This window comes from Phoca vitulina, unplaced genomic scaffold, assembly GCF_004348235.1.
Source record: "Phoca vitulina isolate PV1807 unplaced genomic scaffold, GSC_HSeal_1.0 scaffold13, whole genome shotgun sequence".
NCBI lineage: Eukaryota > Metazoa > Chordata > Mammalia > Carnivora > Phocidae > Phoca > Phoca vitulina.
In genome coordinates, this window is record NW_022589716.1 from 13,539,324 (window position 1) to 13,561,283 (window position 21,960).

General features: G+C 40.0%; 1 protein-coding gene across 1 annotated transcript in view; it reads right to left on the reverse strand.

Annotated features, from left to right (window-relative positions):
* Positions 1–21,960, reverse strand: part of ERC2 (ELKS/RAB6-interacting/CAST family member 2) — a 959,419-nt gene that overhangs the window by 771,294 nt on the left and 166,165 nt on the right. Inside the window, exon 4 of the mRNA XM_032412144.1 lies at positions 16,129–16,545. Within this exon, the coding sequence (XP_032268035.1) occupies positions 16,129–16,545 (417 nt within the window). The remainder of the gene's footprint in view (positions 1–16,128; positions 16,546–21,960) is intronic.

Sequence of the window (21,960 nt, forward strand, 5' to 3'; positions counted from 1 at the left end):
CTGGAAAAGCAGGGAGGGGCCTTGTGAGCCAGGCTCAAGAGTTTATATTCTGACCTCCTGGCAATGGAGGAGATGGAAAGGATAGACACGCATTTTTCAAAGATGATTATGATAGCAGTGTGAAGAAGGAACTACAAGAGGTACAAAGCTGGGAGACTAGTTAAGAGGACCAGGCCAAGGGTAAGAGCAATGGAAAAGAAAAGCCACAGGCAGATCTAAAAGTCTGTAGAGAAAATGTAGGGATCCGAAGGGGTACATGTACCCCAATGTTTATAGCAGCAATGTCCACAATAGCCAAACTACGGAAAGAACCAAGATGTCCATCGACAGATGAATGGTTAAAGATGTGGTATATATATACAATGGAATATTATGCAGCCATCAAAAGGAATGAAATCTTGCCATTTGCAATGACGTGGATGGAACTGGAGGGTATTATGCTGAACGAAATAAGTCAATCAGAGAAAGACATGTATCATATGATCTCACTGATATGAGGAATTCTTAATCTCAGGAAACAAACTGAGGGTTGCTGGAGTGGTGGGGGGTGGGAGGGATGGGGTGGCTGGGTGACAGACATTGGGGAGGGTATGTGCTATGGTGAGCACTGTGAACTGTGTAATACTGTTGAATCACAGACCTGTACCTCTGAAACAAATAATTCATTATATGTTAAAAAAAAAAAAAGAAGAAGATAGTAGGAAGGGGAAAATGAAGGGGGGGAAATCGGAGGGGGAGATGAACCATGAGAGACTATGGACTCTGAGAAACAAACTGAGGGTTCTAGAGGGGAGGGGGGTGGGGGGATGGGTTAGCCTGGTGATGGGTATTAAGAAGGGCACGTATTGCATGGAGCACTGGGTGTTATACGCAAACAATGAATCATGGAACACTACATCAAAAACTAATGATGTAATGTATGGTGATGAACATAACATAATAAAAAAATAAAAAATAAATAAAAGTCTGTAGAGAGAATAAACAAGATCTAGTGATATAGTGGATATAGGGGATGTGGTAGGCTGAAAGATGGCCACATCCTAATCCCTAAAAGTCGTGTATATGTTACCTTACATGGCAAGAAGGACTCTGAAGATATGATTGTTAAGGATCTTAGGACAGGAAGATTATCCCAGATTATCTGGGTGGACCCAATGTAAGCACAAGGGTCCTCCTAAGAGGGAGGTGGGAGGGTCAGTCAGAGGGAAGGAAATGTAACAACAGTAGCAGAGGTCACAGAGAGAGAGATTTAAGGATCTAGGAAGGGGCCACGAGCCAAGGATTGCAGCTGGCTTCTAAAGGGTGTGAAAGGCAAGGAAATGCATTCTCCCCTAGAGCCTCCAAAAGGACACAGGCTTGCCAACACACTGATTTTAGCACAGTGAAATTGATTTCAGACTTCCGACTCCCAGAACTAGGAGAATAAATTTATGCTGTAAACCACTAAGTTTGTGGAAATACGTTACAGCAGCAATAGGAAACTAATACAGGAGTGATAGAGAAAGAGAAATTGATGATTAACTCCCAGTATCTGGATTGGGTAGGGAGTTAAACAGTGGGGTCAGTCAGCGAGACAGAGACATAGGGGGAAGAACAGTTGGGAGGAAGACAAAAAGTTCCACTCTGGACAGGCTAAATTTAAGATGTCTCTGCAACCCACAAGATGCTCACTAGAAAGTTACATGTATGGTCCTGATGCTCAGGAGAGAGGTCCAGACTGGGGATGGAATTTTCCACAAACTTGGTACTCAGTATAGGTTTAATTAGGTCTACTGGATTTTCATCTTCTTTTAACAGGTTAGCTGCAGGAAAATTACCACTACTATTATAATGGATATAAAATACACTATAAAGAGTAATTATTTCTATAGGCAAGAACAGGATAGTGGAAAGAACTCGATTCAAATTCTAACTCTTAACATGGTAGCTACGTGACCCTGCAAAAGTCACACCTATTCTGTGCCTCAATTTCCTCATCTATAAAGAGAGGATAAGTCCTAACTGAGATTAAATGTATAATGAGTGACTGGCACTTAGCTGAGTGTCAAGCACAAAGTAAGTGCTCAATAAAGGGTAGCTATTATAAGTACTACATATGCAGAACTCATTAAAAATATTTTGATGAATCATAAGAATTTTTGTGTCATCCTAAAAAGTTGTAACAACTTCTAATTATTTCATGCTTTCTTTCCCCAGTCATTCTCTATATACATCAAACACTTTGGTCATCTATTATCTTACATTAAAGATGTATAAGATGATCTCTCCTCACAAGAGGCAGATGTGTATCAATAATGATAAACCTGATCTGTCAGCATCTACTGTGTGCCAGGTGTTGGTAATATTAAAGATGAGTAGGATGTGATTCCTACTCCCAAGGAATGCACAGTCTTGAGAGGAGATATAAATAGGTGGATAGACATATAGATATATAGAGATAAATATATAAAGATAAGTAAACTAACATTTATTGAGCACCTACTATGTGCCAGCCCTTACATGTATTCATGCATTACATGTAATTTACCTATTACATGCATGACATTTAAGTTTATTCAAACTCTGTGAACTAGATATCTACCATACAGTATAATCTACTCTATAACATTCTGGAGCAATTACAAAGTGAACCCAGGATGGTGGAGAGAAGGTCACTCTGGAGTTTGCACAGCTAGGTACAAACACCTATGCCCCAACAAGTGACCTGTAAAATGCCACCAGGTGAGGTTTTATTCTGAAGAGAGAACCAACGGTTTGTAAAGGGAGCATGGACTTGGTTTACAAGGAGACCAACTGATGCGACCGTAACTCCGTAACTCCTGCTTATCCTCACCTCACCTTTCTTCGTAGAAACATAACTGACATTTGTTGAGCCAAGCCTTGTGCAAAGTGCTTTGTATAGGTCATTTCATTTGAGACCAGAGAATAAACTTGCACAGGTGGATGAAAAGGTTTTACAGGAAGCAGAGAAAACTGCTGATTAAAATTATATTAGGCCAGAAGTCTCCCGTAAATTTCACTAATATTCTTAGGTCTCTTGCAAAAGCCCAGAACTTCTACTTGGAACATAACAAGAAAGACAAGTAACCCCATAAAACAATGCAGATGAAAACACAAAGGGAAGAAAATGATTGAGGTTAAAATAAAAGAGAAGGAAACTGACATATTAAGAGAAAGAGTAAGATTTTAAATGAAGTCATAATATGAGCCAGATCAGAAACCTAAATAGAAAATGAAAGTTTCAAAAAAAACAAATCAGAGACAGAGAGGAACTGGGTGGGAAGAAATGACCAGAAGTTATTTTGACTTTCTATAGAACAGTAGATACAATGGTTCTCATCTCTGAGGTCAAGTCCCCCTGTGAGGTCTTAGGCAAGCTACTCAGCTGCCCTGATGAATAAATGGGACAATGTCAACACCTACACCTCACAGGGTTGCTCTGTAACTGAGTAGAGCACTCAGCTCTGTGCCTGCACCAGAGAGCCTTCTATTTTTTACAGTGGCGGCAACAACCATGATGATTTATGCTATTTACAGCACCCTGCCAAGGCCTCCCATGATGAGACTCCATCAACCTTTCTCTCTCCATCTGATAGCCGTCAGACAGACCATGCCACACAGATTTCTCAAGAGGCTGCCGTGATTTCAGAAAATGTGGTCATTTTAGACCATTCTCCTTGAGTCCTCTCACATTTTTGTCTGTGAGGCAACCAAGCAAAAAGACAGCATGCAAAGATAACCACAGCCTACAAAAAGGGGAAAACATAATGAGTTCTTCAAAGAGATTTCATGTCTTCTGGAGAATCCTGTGTCATCATGTGTCAGAAGTCCCCGCTCAGCATAAGCATCCTCAAATCTCCACTAAACTCCCGTGATCCCTCTCCCTGTAACAGTTGCTCAAGAGGCAGCCTAAGAATATCCATTGAGGTTAGCACCTGGCAGGTTTTTCAGGCGTCTCAAGCTTCCAGTGTGGAACTGGCAAAGATCCAGTCATGTGCAACATTCTATCTTTTAAAGCAACTAAAGCTTGAGTCCTTAAAACCATCTAAATCTTGACATGCGTCATAAAAGTATTGCAACAGAGACTGTTGGCAGGAACACCACTGGGTATGATGAAGCCATGGTGGAATACCTACATTAAGTGTTATTTCTGCTGTCGCAGGCACAATCAGGTCCTGCCTCTTCCTTGCTGTATGGACTCTGACAGAAGGAAAAAGATCTCCACTGCCCTTTTAAAAAAAAAAAAAAATCACCTTGTAATGCATCCCTGTTTGGATGTGGATGGAAAAAGCAATGCTTTAAAGATCATTTGTCTGAACCAGGATTAATCTCCAGCATGCTAAAAAGTGGTCACAGCTGGCGAGGGAGCTCTTGATTCCAGGTTCAAGTGATTAAATCTAAAGAGGTTTTCTTTTTAGCAACTATTTAGAGAAATATGTTTAAGTCTGGCCAAGAAATATAAAAAGAAAGTGGCACTAAATAAACCCAAAAGAAGCTAAGGTTAGAGAAGCAGCTAATCTCCATAAGTAGGTTTCTGAGTGGGGGAGGTACTGAGTGTTGATAAAGCATTTCCTTTGTATATGATCACTGGACCCAACATGCGGCACTTGGAGAATACAGAAACTCTGCCACTCATCAGTGGAATTCTCTGGGAGAAGAGAACTTTCCTCCATTAATAACTTTTAAAAACATGCACTAATTCATGCTGACAGTCCAAATCCTCCCATCAAACTTCATTAAGTGATCGGGCTGAGTTCAAACATATATGCAGGATAAAGAGAAAAACTCAAGTCTAGAGAAAATTGGGAAAGGGGGAAGGATAGTGAACAAAATCTTATAGTCTAAACTTAAAGTTTTAGAGTCAGGAAAAGAGGGCAAAATTAGAGAACTTGGTCAAGTGGGTCAAAAAATAAAGGTTTCAGTTGCATAAAAAGCCAAATATGAGTTCAGACTTTTTAGTGTGATATACATAAATACTTGCTGCTATTTTAATATTTGCCTTTACTTGAGATTTAGTAGGAATCTGCCTGAGGCAAGATTTTTTAATAGTAATAATAAAAATACTTACTAGTACTTAGAGCAAAGTATGTGTGGTCATGATGTTTTAAAGGAGAGAAAGAAAAGGTAATTCTGAACATCTGTACTACATTTCCACATGATAAAACTACCACACTCCAAAATTATTCTGAAGTTTGGTGGAGCTGGGGAAGGGGTGGATAGCAGTTCATGTAGAGAAATGTTTATTGAAAAAACAGAAAGGGAGACTCAGAGGCCATTTTGGGGAAAGCAGGGATGACAACCTTTACCGTAAAATAGAACTGCTGATTAATAGTGAGAGTCCAGTAGTCAAGAAGTGACTTCTCAGATCCATAATTATTACCTTCATAAATACTCCTGAGAATCAAACATCTTTTATTTTCACAAAGTCCGGCTTTCCCACGTGGTACCTAAGACCAGAACACCACCCCCAACCCCTCCCTTAGATTTATTTTCTAGGACTTGCCTAATTCCCAGCCCTACCTTTCCTGAGGGAGGGGGGGAAGAGAGTCAGAGGTAGTTTCTCTTTCAATCTCTCTGTCACACACACACACACCACTTCTGTTTCTTTTCAGACTCAAGCCCCCACCTCCCCTCAGCACATCTGTTTCCTAGTTCAATCCCCTGCAGACAGTCTCTGGGTCAAGAATTATCATGACTGGGCTGCCCTTCCTCAGTAAAACAGTTTCAAGCAGGTGGGGCTGGGAATTACTGTATTTTGCCACAGCCACAGGCCAGCCACCAGAAGGGGTGTCAATCACTCTACACCAGCAGTTCACAACCTGTGTGATTTTGCCCCCCACCCCTGCCCTCCAGGAGACATTGTGCAATGTCTGAAGACATTTTTGGTTGTCATAACTGGGAGAAGGGGAAAGGTACTACTTGCACCTAGTAGATAAAAGCCCAGGGTACTGCTACACATCCTACAATGCACAGGACAGCCCCCACAAAAGACACATCCTGTCCCAAATGCCAGTAGTGCTGTGATTGAAAAACCCTGAGCTACACCAAGGAAGCAAAATTTCAAAAATAGACAGGGTCTTCCTCCAACACTAAATATGCTCAAACAGCTGACAACCCAACTCCCCCGCTACCAGAACAGATCTTACTGCCTTAGAGGCTGAAGGAAGGGCAGAGGGTGGTAAGGGGATTTCTCAGTTGTCATCCTGACCAGGCCCTGGCTTTACGTGATTAAGAGCCCCTATCTTGATCTTGGACTTCTAGCTTCCAGAATTGTGAGAAAATAAATTTCTGTTGTTTCAAAAAAAAAAAAGAATACTTTCCATAGGAAAACCTAGCAAATCTATGGCACACCAATGATTGCTACGTATAAGTATCTTTTAACACGATTTATATATACACGGACAGTTTTTCAGGCCAGTTCCTTCAAAGCAGCCACAGATTTAATAAAGCATTGTAGAGGCCTAAAAAGCGTCAGTAAGCACAGGCATTTTTAAAAAAAAAAGAGAGAGAGAGAGGAGGAGGAGGAGTTGGAAGCTGTGTTTTAATTAGGTCAGGAATTCCTGGTTCCTCTGGAGTTTGAATGGCAATTTCCATTTCTCTGGCATCTTAATAGGTTAGTGAATTCTTCCCACACAGTCCCTTTGTAACCCACAGGTTACCTCCCCAACACCCACCACTCCGGAAAGAGCTGCAGACTTTCATGATAACTGGCAATGCCCAATGCCCAGATTTTCATCTGGGGATGAAAATCACCAGCCTAATCATTGTAAAGGAAATACGGGCAGAAATGACAGAAAAAAAATACTGTCTCCTCATTTAAAACAAATACTCAAAAGCTATAAAAAATAGTCAGATTTGATACTCTAAATATAACTAATTGCACATATGCTTTTTACCAAACATCTTGATTCAAAAACTGTTTACTTATCATCTAATTCAGGAGTCACCACACTTTTTCTTAAGGACTAAATAGTAAATATTTTAGGCTTTGAAGGCCAGGAGGCAAAATTGAAAGAGGTTTTCTTTTGAGGAACTATTTAGATATTAAATACATATGTATATATACTTAGGATATTATATTTAGGATATATTTAGGATATTATATAGTTACATAATCTTTTCAAATATAGCTATCTAAAAAGGTAAAAACTATTCTTAGTGCCCAGGCCATAAAAAAACAGATGGTGAGCCACGCTTGCCCCCCAAACTCTAGTGTGCCCACTCTTGATCTAATTGAGTAGTAAGTCTTTATGTTTATTCTAAAGGCTCACTCATCTTTCTTTCTTTTTCTTTTCTCTATAAATCACTCATATGTAATTATACCTTTCCTTTATTAAGGAGGATTTGATTCCTTCTTTGTATAAGTCACAACTGCTGTAACTATAAGCCAATCATAGGAATCACCCAAAAAGCATTCACATTGCCTTATTTAACCCTCTACCCAAAACATTTAAGACACTCTTAACATATGTGCCAAACTGGAAACACAAAGTTTCCCCTCTCACATCCAAGCCAGAATGGGTGGGAAAGTAGATTTTGTTTTTCCAAAGTTTAGCCACCTAGAAGAACAATGAAATGGGGCACTTATTGCAGGGTATAAATACAGTTTTAATGTCTCACACTGACATAGAGAGAAACCCAAAATACCCAACAAAAACTAAATAAAAAGTAAAGTCAGTTTGGGAAAACAAAGCATTTCTTTCAGGCAATGAAATAATGATAGATTTAAAAAATTGAAAAAGAAGGCTAACTTTGAACAGATAAAATGGGGAAGGTCCAGCTCTAAGCACCTCCTGTTTCTTCTTATTCTCTGTTCACAAAAATTCATCTATCTCCTAGGAATTCATGGAGGGCCTAGATGTACAGTACCATTCTTTGTATTTTAATCTAGTACTTTAACTTTCATGAGCGACAAATGGGCTGAGGAGATCCGGCTGTGATGCTGCATTCTGCATGGCAGTGTTTAACCCTTCTACTGCTCAGTGACCTCATACATAGATTTATAGTCCTGGATTCAACAGGCCCTGATAAGATGGAGCAAGAAAAAAAACAGAGCCTTTTGCATTATTTTTTCCCTTTTTGCATTGACCGAGAAAATATCCCTCAGCAAGAAGTCAGAAGACCAGAATTCTAGTTTCTGCTCTACTCAGGCATTATCCCTGGCAGTGTCAATGAGTGGTTGGGAACAGGTGCGTGGAACCAGCAGGCCTAAATGTGAATCCCAGATCCATCACTACTTGCTCTAAGAAGCTGGACCAGACACATCATCCTTTTGGGCCATAGATTCCTCATCTGAGAGGCAGGAAACCACCACCCACCCCAGAGTATTGTTGGGAGGATTAAGTGGCACTCCCTCGAAGTTGATTAGCACAGGCTGATGCTCTTGAGTGCCCAGTAAATGTTATTTGTCATTACTTCTTAATCTCTCTGACCCTGTTTCCTCACAGGATTACCAGGAGCATCAGAGGAAAGCATTAAAACAGTGTATTCAATAAACTATGAAGCCTCCTTCATATGTAAGGTATTAGCTGATGTTCCGTCCAAGACAGGTAGGACCTTGGTATAGCTGAGCTGTCTCAACTTCCTATTGCCAGAGTTTGTGACATACTGAAGTATCCACAGTCCTGGTACTTGGAGTACTTTCTCGCCACTGAGGTTTCATTTGTGGTGCATGGTTTTACCAAATGTGATAATAATATATTAGGTCAGCTACCAAAAGAATATTTTTCAAAAAGTAGTCATACCCAAGGTAGAGCAAGAAGACAGGGTAGTGAGAACAGTAATGAGAACCTCTCCCAGTGTAACCACCTGACATTCTCCCCGATTGCTATCACCTCCCCTCACCTCCCTCTACCCTGCCACTTTCTTTTCTCAGCGGGTTCCAAAATGCCTGTGCCTAATGGCTCCCTGGGGCTCCACCAGTCTCTTTTACTATAAAAAGCCATCAGTGATACTCATTAAAATCAATATGGGGTAAAACTTGAACCATTTCAAATTAGCATGCAGTGTTCAAACTTTAAAGACTGTATAAGAATTTAAAGATAAGGCAAATGATGCTAAACAGAAACAGGAATAGGTGCATTCCCTTTATCATCAGAAATGTGTGGGTAAAAGTTATGAAATCCTGCTTTTGAAAGTGTTGTTAATCAGGATTCAGAGAGAGCGCTTTCCTGTAAAGACGCTTCATTGGCATTCATCCTGTACGGAGTGCTTGGAGAAAATGGAACTAAGTGAGAACAAAGGGAATCTGTATCAAACTGGCATCAGTCAATGAAAATTCTACGTAATCTCGAAGGATATATCATAGTCAAAAAATGACATGCTTACTCAGAAAAGAGGCATGAAAGAGAAGTATGCAGTTCCTAAGGTCACCTCTTAGACAACAGTAGGGGTGAGTGACAAGGCAAACTTTGGAATGATCACACAAACTGGGGACTTGGTAGCCACAAATGATCAGGTGTGTTTGCAAACAACAGCAACAACAACAATGTGACCAATAGTCAGAAATGCCTTGTGCGCTTCACAGAACTTCACAGTCATTTCCTGAGCCATGTTCTCAACCCTGGTTGGACAGCTCCACCAGGATTTCATCAAACTCAACACATCCAAAGTCCCTCCTCAAGCCTAGCGCCTCTTACTGGCCACTCCCGCTGGCCCACTATCCCACTATCTGTCTGTGCCCAGGCCCATAGAGGCTGTCTGCTCCTCGCAGCTCCCAGCACTAGGTTCCCAGGTTGTCAAGGTCAAGGTAGAGATGACCTTTCCCTTCAACTCCTGTGGCTACCACCCAGATTCAGACTCTTGGTAACCTGGACAACCACGGTATCCTTCTAACTTGTCTCCATGCCTCCTCCTCCCAATCCACTACCAATTAGCACTAACAATCTTTTCTGATCATGCCATTCTCCTGGGAAAATTCCTTCAACAGCTGCCCAGAGCCTACCGAGTAAAAGCCAATCCCTGTGTCACATGTTCAGGGCCTTGAGTGACCTGACCTCAAACCACCTTTTTAGCCTTATTTCCTCTCCCTTCTGGCAGGTGGAGTTTCAACTGCTCAAACTCATGGCACCCCCAAACACATCACAGTTCCCACCTCTGAGGTTTGGCTCAGCTGTCTCTTTTCTAATCATACTTCACCATTACCCCAGTGTGTTGAAATTCTTCCTGCCTTTGAAGACCAGCTCTGTCATGGATGAAGTCAGTGGTCAGCCTCCTACCTCTAAGCTGCACACAGCCTTTAAGTGCCATTTGATGTTCTCTTAGTACACCACCCTGAGAAGTAGTAATGTGTGATGGTGACAGGTATACACTCTGCACCCAGATTTCCCAGGTTCTGATCTTGGCTCCAGCATTTGCTTTGTGTGACTGGAAATAATTACTTACTTCTTTGTGCCTCCATTTCTTTATCTGTGTGATGGGAATGATGACAACTGTATTTATGTAGTACAGAACCTGACGTAAGTGTGAGTTGTTTCTCTTACTGCCCACCTGAATCCTTGAACAAGACCACAAACTTGCCAGGGGTGCTCCCCCAGCATCCTGCATATGGTTGTTCAGCATGTGTTCCATGACATCCAACACGGTTTCAAAAAAATGAAAGAAAACTTCCAGTTAGGGTTACACTCAAGTTCCTGCTCCACACCAAACACAGAGCAATGATAGAGAAAACATAAAAGAGCATGGCACTATAATCATTATGAATCACTACTGTAATATTGGCAAAATAAATCACAGAGAAATTCTCTATCGTTTTTTAGATATTTTTTCACTCTCAAAATATTTACTGAGCACCTGCAGGCAATATATGAGGCCTGGGAATATGAATGTAATGTACTGATCAGGTAAGAAATTTACTTTATTAAAAAAAAAAAAGGAGCAATTGTTAGGTTCTATAATATATATAGGAAATAACTCTTGCAAGAGAGAGTATGTAAAATGTTATGTTAATGTGATCACTCATGTTTAGTAATATTTTCTGTGATAAACTTTGTTGGTAGAAATAGAACATGTTAAATCTGTAGAATCAGAATTAGAAATGCCTGCCTCAGCAAAATCATGGTTCAGCCAGCAGGACTGGAGACAAATTTATGTTATAAGGAAAGAGGCCATAGGGTTTTGACATCGGGAGACTTTGGTGGAGCTTAAAAGTTTAGGCAAAGATCATATAGTGGAGATTTGAGTCATCAGTAAAAGGTTTATGAGCTCAAGAACTTCTAGGTCACAGACTCTGCCTTGATGGGTCTCCCACTGGCCCAGGAACAACCTGGGTAAATAAATGAGGAAAGCAAGAATTCATGTTGCCTTACCCTCCTCCTCCCTGCCCCAGCTGCAGCATGTTGGGAAGCCCAGTCCTAGTCTCCTGGGTTAGTAGCAATTGTGGCCCCCAATGACTTGATTGCTCTTCAGCCCTTGCTACCAAAGATGGGCAAGCCGCCCAAAGGGATTAGCACAGGAAATCAACAGACATGTCAGCAGAACATATACCCTTCCCTTCAAACATCCTACAGTGCAATGAGTCCCGAGATTCCTGACTCTCTTCTAAGGACCAGCCAAGGAAATATTAAGGAGAGTGAATTGAATATAGGAGAATCTGGCATATAAGCCCACTTTTTCTTTAATGAAATCAATAGTATTTGGGGTACTTGATTACCAAAACCTTTACAGGGAAAAATATGTTCTGTGCAGAAAAAGCTAGAGAGCAAGGTAAATTATTACCACATCCAATAATGTCTTATCAAATCAACCTGTATCCAAAAGCATCCCACGACACTAGTGAGTAATGCTGTGTTTCAGCCAACGCTTCGGCTCACATTAGCACATCAGTTGTAGTTCTTGGGCAATGGTTTTGGTCTTCCAAATAAGTTGAGATCATAGTCTTTTTGTTGTTGTTTCCTGCCAGGCAAAGAAGTGGTTTCGCCCTCAGCCTTTTCCAGACCACCAAAAGATAACAAGATACTAAAGCAACCCAACCCTCCCCATGTGCAACTCCTGCCAACTCAAAATCTCCTCAAACAATAGGCTAAACAAGACCAGTATTCCAGGAGATGGGGTTTATATGAGGCCCAACACCTCTGCCTGAGAACGAATCATAAAACCACTAGCACTCCATTCTCCAGTATTACGCCATCTAGCCCCAAACCAGGTTGAACCGTGCAAAATGGAAAAGAAATCAGAACACACCGAACTTAAAACCTCAAGTACATTTTAAATTCTGTTTTAGATTCATTTAAATTAACAGAGGTCAGGCTACTTCTTTATTCAAGCTGGGCTATTCTTACTGTTTTAATACCAAAAGCAGTCAGCCACATTTTTCCACTAAAATGTAAAAAAAAAATACCCTGACAGAAGAACATTCTAAAACTCAGTAGAGAATATGGAAACAGCTTATAATAAACTTTGCCTTCTAGAATAACTAATGGAGGAAATTACCCAGTTACTTGGCCATGGGAAACAACTATTTGTATATTTTTACATATTTTGCAGGTCACAAGTTAAAAGCACACTTTTTATTTTCTAATATACCTTTTTTCCAAAGTGTTTTTACAAAGAACACCAGTGCAGCAAGACAAAAGCAAGTTAAATAAGCTTGAGAACCTTCCCCTTGCTGGGAATGACTGATGCACACTTGCATATTAAGGAGTCTTAGAAGTCCTACAGTAAACTCTACAGAATCCAGCATTTTCCCAAGTTCATTTGGCCCTGCAGCCCTTTTTCTCTCATAGCGCATTATCAGCATCCCACAGAATGGCTGTTCTGAAGAGCACATTTTGGGAAAGATTCCTCTAGAAAAGGGATTTCATGAAATGGTTTAATGGCTGAAACTCTGGAGTCAGCCCAATTCGAATACCAGCTTCACCACTGGGAAGCTGAGCAAGTTTCTTAGTGTCACCTGTTCCTCAGTTCCCCCAGGTAAAATGGGCCAAATAATAGCACCTACCTCCCAGGCATGGGTCTTTCCACATGACTGGAACAGTCTTTTGAGAGCTTTACATGGCTGGTTCCTTCTTGTCATTCAGGTCTCAGTTCACAATATCACCCCCTCCAAGAGGCCTTCCCTGATCACCCAATATCAAGTTGGCCCCACCCAAGTCACTAGTTCTTCATCGTCTTCTTTTCTTCATGATACTTCTCTGTTTAACTATTAAATTATGTTTCATCCCCACAGAATATAAGCACGATGAAGTCAAACTTTATTAGTTATGATTGCTTTATCCCAAAACAGATCCTCAGTAAGTGCTCATTGAATGGATGGATAACTGAATGCACGAGGTAGTTGTGGGAGTTAAATATGAATAAATGAGAGCATTCTTTGAAGTGTTTGAAACATAAGCATCTATACAGATGCTGTTATGAAAACTTCTAAGGAATGATGAGTGGTTAAGGCACTCATAATTCTTGCACTATTTAACTTGCCTTTTCTTGCTGTATTGTGGGTAAACATTTCATGGCATTTATTCAGAGATGTGTTGGTAAATGGGCTTTAGGGATGGGGTGGCAGAGGCGTAGGCCCTGGGGGTAGCATTTGCTGATTTCCATGGTGTAAATATTCCCACCATGACTAATTTCAAGTTATCAATGGTTTAAAAGCAGGCTCACAAAATTTCTGAAAATGTAACAAATGGCTCTCAGAAGCCAGTACAATCCTTCTCTTGGGGAACGTCCTTTCAGGCCTCCAAGTCTTTTTGTTGAGTTAAGTTTAAAATGAGATTTTTATATAGAGACACCTTTTCCACATGCACCTTCTTGATAAGCCAAGAAAAAGGCAATCCACTGACTTCATCTGATGCTCAAGGAAACTAGCTGGATGTGTTGGGCTGAATTTTCTGTACCACTCTCTGTGGGCTCTCAGACTGATGGTTAAGGCTCTGAACATGATCTATTTCCATGCCAGACCACTGTGAGGGCAAACTAATCTTGTAAAACACAAACTGAATTTTGTTTAGATTCATTTAAGTGGAGGCATCCACACAACAGTATCAAGGCACCATCTACCTAGTGCTACCGATGAGCAGAATCTAATAACAGAAAAATAGTGACTCTGCCCTGACCACAAGACCCCAACATGAAGTCAAGGTCAGTGCTGCAGATGGAGGTTTCTCTGGAATCGCTGCCCGGCTGTACATGCAACTTGATCCCTTGGCACCCAAACTAAAGCAGCAGCTTTTTTCAACTATGGCAATCTCCAGCCACAGTTCTAAGATAACACAACCAAAATTTCAAAATCCACAGTTGCTTTACAGGCAAGTGATTACTGCCAGTAGTTATTTCTTCTCTTCTATAAACTAAATGTAAAGTCTAGGGAGTAAGGCAGGAAGAGATTAGTTTATGCTCCACTCTATTGGTTATTTATTGCTGTGTAACCAATTACCCCTAAGTTCAGCAGCTTAAAACAGCACACATTTATTATCTCACAGTTTCTGTGGGTCAGGAATCCAGGCACAGCTTAGCTGGGTCCTTTGCTTCACAGTCTCTCACAAAGATGCAAGCAAGGTGTCAGCCCAGGGCCTGTCATCTTATCTGAAGGTTGCACTGGGAAAGGATCCACTTCCAAGCACGCTAAGTGGTTGTTGGCAATTTTCAGTTCTTTGTGGCTGTTTGAGTGGGGGTCTCAGCTCCTCACTGGGTGTTGACTAGAGGCTACCTCAGTCCCTTGCCACATGGGCCTCTCTCACATGGCAGCTTGCTTCATCAAAGCAGGCAAGTTGAGAACACAATAGTCTGCTTACAAGATGGAAATAACAGTCTTATATAACCTAATCATGGAAGTCACATTGGCATCCCATTACCTTCAGCATATTCTATTGTTTAGAATCAAGTCACTAGGTTCAGTCTATACTCAAGGACATGGATTTAGACAAGGGTATGATTTCAAAGAAGTACAAATCATTAGAAGCCTAACCATGACATTCAGCCTCTTGGAATATGGATCAGAAGACCCAGTCCCAACAAAACATCTCTTTAAGCATCTCAATCTAAAACCAAGCCATGTGGTTTCCCAAGCATGTTGTTAATGTCTCATGAAAATAAATCAAGGGAGAATAAGCATGAAGGACATTAAGTCTAAAGATACAAAAGTCTATTTAAATGTTCTAAGCAAATACAATCTACATCAGAGAAAACACCTGGGAGCATCTGCATTAGCAAGCCCCATCATGGGAGCATGTTTTCTAAACAACCAAAAAAATGACTCACGAGAACTGCCCATCCGAAAAGGTATATAATGCCAAGAAATCTAATTTGGTCTGAAAGCAAATATCTTTTGGAATTTTTATTTACTGCTATAGAATGTATTAAAAATATAATTAATGCCATTTTATTGCTTCTTATTTTCTGTGAGATCTGTGTCTCCCTCAGCATTTTGCCTACATGGTACTTTTGAGATCCACATCCACCATAGCAGCAAGGAACTGCTGTAAAAATTTCAAAGCTTGGCTGTCACCCACATTTTTTCTAAGCTCTATCCAACTACATATCCTCAGATATCTGAGCACCCCAATATTCAATAGTGGTGGCAGGCTGGAGAGCCTCTGAAGGACTTCAAATGATTTAATCCACTAAGTGCAAAATGCATACTCAGAAAACCTGGGACAGTTTGTCCTAGACAAAAGAAAATGCAGACGAAGATTATCTTAAACCTAAATGTTCAAAATTGGTCTGCACATTTTACCATTCTTCCCAGAAATATCCAAATGCTTTATTTTCTGCAAATGCTGCCCCAATTCAGCCATAAAAATATCTAGGTTCATTGTTTTGCTAATCACCTATTTGTTTTGCTCCTTTAGAGAGATGTATTTGATAAACATCTAAAACTTAGTATTGTACTTAAAAAACCCTGAAACTATGGCCATCTGTGGGAAAGCAATTGTAAACCACCTTAGAGTTGGCACGTGCTGCACATACTTGGATCCCGAATACGTGTCGAGTAACAATGGAACATATGTGTAGTGAGCAGAGAAAAAAAAACTAATGCAAAATTCCAGCTTAAAGGTGATAAGCAGACAGGAAGATTATAAAACGGATGCCAGGAAATTTTGTTAAGGCTGCAATCTTCCAACCTGTTAAAATAACTTGGTAACATATTTTAACTTGTAAAATATGGCTTTGGGGAAATAGAGTGAATGTCCTTACCTCTCTAAGATGTATGTTTTCCTTCTCTTTCTGGTCTAAAATCACTTCTAAGTGGCTGACTTGAGACTCAGCCTCTGCCATCCGCCGTGTCCGTTCATTGTCATCCTCGAGACTTTTAGAAGGCAAACCTTTACTTTGCAACATCTCAAGAAGCTTTTTAATCGACTCGTCTCGGGCATTGAGGGTCTGTTTCTGTGTTTCAATTCTCAGCTCCATTTCCTCCAAGGTCTTCCTTAAAAGGAACAGCTCCTTAGCTTGTCTGTCGTGCTCAGCTTGGAGCCGCCGGAAGTTCTCCTCAGTCAGCTCAATGGTGAAGTGCTCAGCTCCACGGTTGCCACTCTCTTGCTGCAGGAGGTGATTGAGGTCTCTCTGGGTCCGAAGCTCATCCTGAAGGGCTTGGATTGTCAACTGCAGGTGCTGTGATGAGAAAGATGGAGCAGGAGAGGAGAAAGAAGGGGAAAAAGTCAATGGAGATGCCAAGTGCTATTTGCTACTACCACACCATGAAGATGGGATGTTAATCATGAGGTAGGTCCAGAGGGCCAGCCGTGAAGTCCTCCAGGGTGACTTCAGAAGCATGGGACAGCACATGGAGAGGGGGAAATTAATTCAATGATGCTTTCTGAATGTCTTAGGAGAAGAGAAATGTACACATACACAGAAACAATATATTAGTGTCAGTCACGAGGGAAATTATACATCTACAGAGTTTCAGTTGAGGAAGTGGAAAGGATTAGAAGGGAAAGTCTCACAAACACACCTTCTTTACGCCCGTAATGCTCCAGACTCAGTATTCCTTGTTTCCTAAGGTGTTCTTTATTCTACTATCCATTATTTCCCATGATAAATGCATTTCCATTTAAAAAAATGAAAATAATAGCATCCACTACAAGTAGACACAAACGAAGACTTTATTTTTTACAAATAAAGCTGTGAACAGGTTTAGTAAACAGGATTACTGCATCTGCAAGCAAAAGGGAACAAATGCAGACAGGGACGGACACAAACACAAGGAGGTGAGGCAGAACAAAACAAATAAGCCGCAAAGAGTGGACAAACCTTGGTTCTTCTGGCATCCAGTAACTGAACAGCGTGGGAAATGGAAAAAAAAAAAAAATGAAGCAAAAAATCAACACAAAGAAAAGTCCAGTGCAAGCAAAGGATATTTAACAGAAAGAATCAACATAAAGTACCTTCACAGAGAAAAAAAAAAGAAAAAAGAAAAACAATTTCTTATTACAGCAAAGATCCATAAGCTACACAAAATCTATAGCACTGCTGTTTGATAAATATGATCAAAAGAAAAAAAAAAAAAGAAGAAAGTGAGGTTAATTCCACCTTTTGTTTTTCTAAATCTCACTGACCCAGGAACCCAAAGTCTTCAGTATACTACCAGGAAAGAAAGCACAACACTCCAGAAGTACCCACATATTATTCCAAGTCACCATTTGAACCAAAATCAGAGTGAAAACACCAAAGAAACAAAATAGTTACCGGTTATGAGAAAAGAAACAGTTGCATGAGGACAGTTGGTGAATTCTGCAACACCTTCCCCACAGGGCCAACCCTCAGGCTGGTCAGAATAGGCAGCCATAAGCTTGAAGGCATTTTTGTCCTAGGAACAAACCAGGACACTTCGAAATTCAATCACCAGCCAGTAGACCAGACACAACGCTAAGCAAGGGAATCAAAATGAACACAGGGCATAGCTCCTGCCCCCAGGTACCTCACAGTACTGTAAGCCATAAATAATACTATGTCTAAGTTATATAAATATTGGAGCAGTCCACATTTCAAAATCTTTCTGAATTCCTAAAGCTGGCACCCAGAGGTGGTGAGATCTTTCTGAGTGTGGTCTATGCCCAGAGATTAGCACTGAGTATTGCAACATCTTGATTAAACTATTTGTGGATCTATTTCATCTTTCCATTTAAGAACACCCATTGAGACATTCCACAAAAAACAAGTATTCTCTTTCTCATCCATGTGCCACAGTGCCTCACAGGACAGTGACTGAGAGTGAGCACCTGGTATGTATTTAATGATGGTAATTATGAATTTTATAAACAAAATTCACTCCTGTAAAGTGTAAAATTCAGTGGTTTTTGGTATTCACAGAGTTGTGCAACCATCCACACAATACATTTTAGAACAGTTTCATCATTCCAAAAGAAGGTGCAGGATACAAAATTAATATAGAGAAATCTGTTGTGGGGTGTCTGGGTGGCTCAGTTGGTTAAGCATCTGACTCTTGATTTTGGCTCAGGTCATGATCTCAGGGTCGTGAGATCAAGCCCCACATCAGGCACTGTGCTGGGTGTGGAGCCTGCTTAAGATTCTCTCTCTCCCTCCCCCTTTGCCTCTCCCCCCACAGCCCTCCTCACTCTCTCTCTCTCTCTCTCCCGCTCCAAAAAAGAAAGAAATCTGTTGCATTTCTTCAGGCTAATAATGAAATAGAAGAAAGAGAAATTAAGAAAACAATCCCATTTACAATTTCACGAAGAAGAATAAAATACCTAGGAATAAATTTAACCAAGGAAGTTAAAGATCTCTACACTGAAAACTATAAGACACTGATGAAAGAAACTGAAGACAACACACAAAGAGATATTCCATGCCCATGGATTGGAAGAATTAATATTGTTTGTTTATTTGTTTGTTTTAGAGAGGGAGAGTGAGAGAATCTTAAGCAGGCTCCACGCCCAGTGTGGAGCCTGACACAGGGCTCGATCTCACAAACCTGAGATCATGACCTGAGCCAAAATCAAGAGTTGGACACTTAACTAAGCCACCCAGGCGTCCCAGGATTAATATTGTTAAAATGTCCATTCTACCCATGGCAATCTAGATTCAGTGCAATCCCTATCAAAATACCAATAGTACTTTTTCTCAGAACTAGAACAAATTATTCAAAATTTGTGTGGAATCACAAAAGACCTCACAAAGCCAAAACAATCTTGAAAAAGATGAACAAAACTGGAAGTATCACAATCCCAGATGTCAAGATATACTACAAAGCTATAATAATCAAAATAGTATGGTACTGGCATAAAATTAGCCATATAGATCAACTGAACAGGATAGAAAGTTCAGAAATAAACCCATGCTTATATGGTCAACTAATCTTTGACAAAGGAGGCAAGAATTTAAAAGGGGGAAAAAACAGACTCTTCAATAAGTGGTGTTGGGAAAATTGGACACCTACATGCAAAAGGATTAAATTGAAGAACCTCCATACTGTTTCCCATAGTGGTTGCACCAATTTACATTCCCACCAACAGAGTAGAAGAACTCCCTTTTCTCCATATCCTCAACAACACTTGTTATTTTTTTCATCTTTTTGATAATAGCCAGTCTGACAGGTGTGAGGTGATATCTCAACGTGGTTTTGATTTGCATTTCCCTGACAATCAGCAACGTTGAGCATCTTTTCATGTGCTATTGACCATCTGTATGTCTTCCTTAGAAAAATGTTTATTCATGTCCTCTGCCCATTTTTCAATCAGGTTGTTTTTTTGCTAGTAATTTATGTAAGTTATTTATATATTTTGATATTAACCCCCTATCAGATATATGATTTGAAAATATTTTCTCTCATGCAGTAGGTTGCCTTTTCATTTTGTTGCTGGTCTCTTTTGCTGTGAAAAGCTTTCTATTCTGATGGAATCCCATTTGTTTATTTAAGCTCTTATTGCCCTTGCTGGAGGAGACTGACTGGAAAAATATTGCTAAGACTGATGTCAAAGAGCTTATTGCCTATGTTTTCTTCTAAGAGTTCTATGATTTTAGGCCTTGCATTCAAGTCTTTAATCCATTTTGAATTTATTTTTATATATGGTGTAAGATAGTGGTCTAGTTTCACTCTAGCATGTAGCTGTCCAGTTTTCCCAGCATCATTTATTGAAGAGTTTGTCTCTTTCCCATTTTATATTCTTGCCTCCTTTGGAATAGATTAGCTGACCATATATGTGTGGGTTTATTTCTGGACTCTATTCTCTTCCATTAATCTATGTGTCTGTTTCCATGTCAGTACCATATAGTTTTAATTACTATAGCTTTGCAGTATAGCTTGAAACTAGGAAGTATGATACCTCCTGCTTTGTTCTTTCTCAAGACTGTTTTGGCTAATTGGGGTCTTCTGTGATTCCACACAAATTTTAGGATTCTTTGCTCTAGTTCTGTGAAAAACGTCATTGGTATTGTGATGGAGATTGCACTGAATCTGTAGATTGCTCTGGGTATGGACATTTGAACAATATTAATTTAACAATATTAATTCTTCCAATCCATGAGCATGGCATATCTTTCCATTTGCTGGTGTCATCTCAAATATCTTTCATTAATGTCTTACAGTTTTCAGAGTACAGGACTTTCACCTCCTTGATTAAATTTATTCCTAGATATTTTATTATTTTTGAAGCAATTATAAATGGAATTATTCTCTTAATTTCTCTTTCTGATAGATTATTAGTGTATAGAAAAGCAACTGATTTCTGCATGTTAATTTTGTATCCTGCAACTTTACTGAATTCATTTATTAGTTCTAATAGGTTTTTCTTTTTTTCTATATATAATATCATGTCATCTGCAAATGGTGACAGTTTTACCCCCTCCTTACCAATTTGGATGCCTTTTGTTTCTTTTTCTTGCCTAATTATTGTGGCTAGGAGTTCTAATAATATGTTGAATAAAAGTGGCAAGAGTGGGCATCCTTGCATAAGCCCTGACAATTGCCTTCTTTCTTTTTTGCAATGAAAGTGCCTGACTTAAGATCTGATTGCCAAGGCATCCACTTTAAAGAGGCATCCACTTCAATGATGGCTACCTTGAATAAACACATTATCAACCACATGACTAGGTAAGAGACAGACTGCCTGCCCCAACTGAGTCTCCTTTGTTTTAGAGATCTTGATTGATTTCAATCACCGACGTTTTGAGCCACTTGTTTCTTCTCTTCCCACACTTTAAATCTTTCCTCTTATGTTTTAAATTCACCAATAAAGAATGAGCCCACAAAACCCTAGGCCCCCACCCTTGATCCCAATAAAAGCAGAACCAGACCCATGCACTCTCTACCGATGACCTCACTGTATGGCCCCAACTCTGCTGTGCAATTTCTAGGTTCTTTAAATGATAAACCTCTATATTTTTTCAAAGTTTCTTGATGGTTATTGCTGGAGGGCATCTTGCAGTCATACTAAGAACCACAAGGGTTAATCCAACGACAATAATGGTTTTTGATAGACTGAGACTAGCACAAAACAGATTTATGAGATGATCTAGGTTTATTTGGAAACAAACATGAATTGGGATGATCAGACTGGAAATCATCCTTTCTGAGAGTGACCAAAACTGATTGGTTTTCTTATGCGGTTCACAGACTGGTCAAAAGGGAATTCCAAGGAAAAACTGCCAAAATGCTTTGAGCAGAGACAGCAACATTGGAAGACAACTCTGTAAGGGGTTGGGTGGGCAAGTTGCCTATCACTCTGATCTTCTGTTTCCACACCTGCAAATGGGGATAATCATAATGTTTATCTCACAGAGTTCCTGTGAAGAATAACTAAGATAATGCATCAAGGGCCAGGTTTGAGAGTGAAGGGAGAGAAGAAGTTTGGTAGAAAGGAAGGAAGAAGGAAAGAAAGTAGAAGAGAAGAATAAGAGGGAAGGAAGAAGAAAGAAAGGAGAGAGAAATGAAGGGAAAATTGGTCCATTTATCCATTCAATATACATTTACCCAGTATCTCCCTTATACTCATGAAATATAAAAAGAAAGAAAGAAAGAAAGAAAGAAAGAAAGAAAGAAAGAAAGAAAGAAAGAAAGAAAGATCC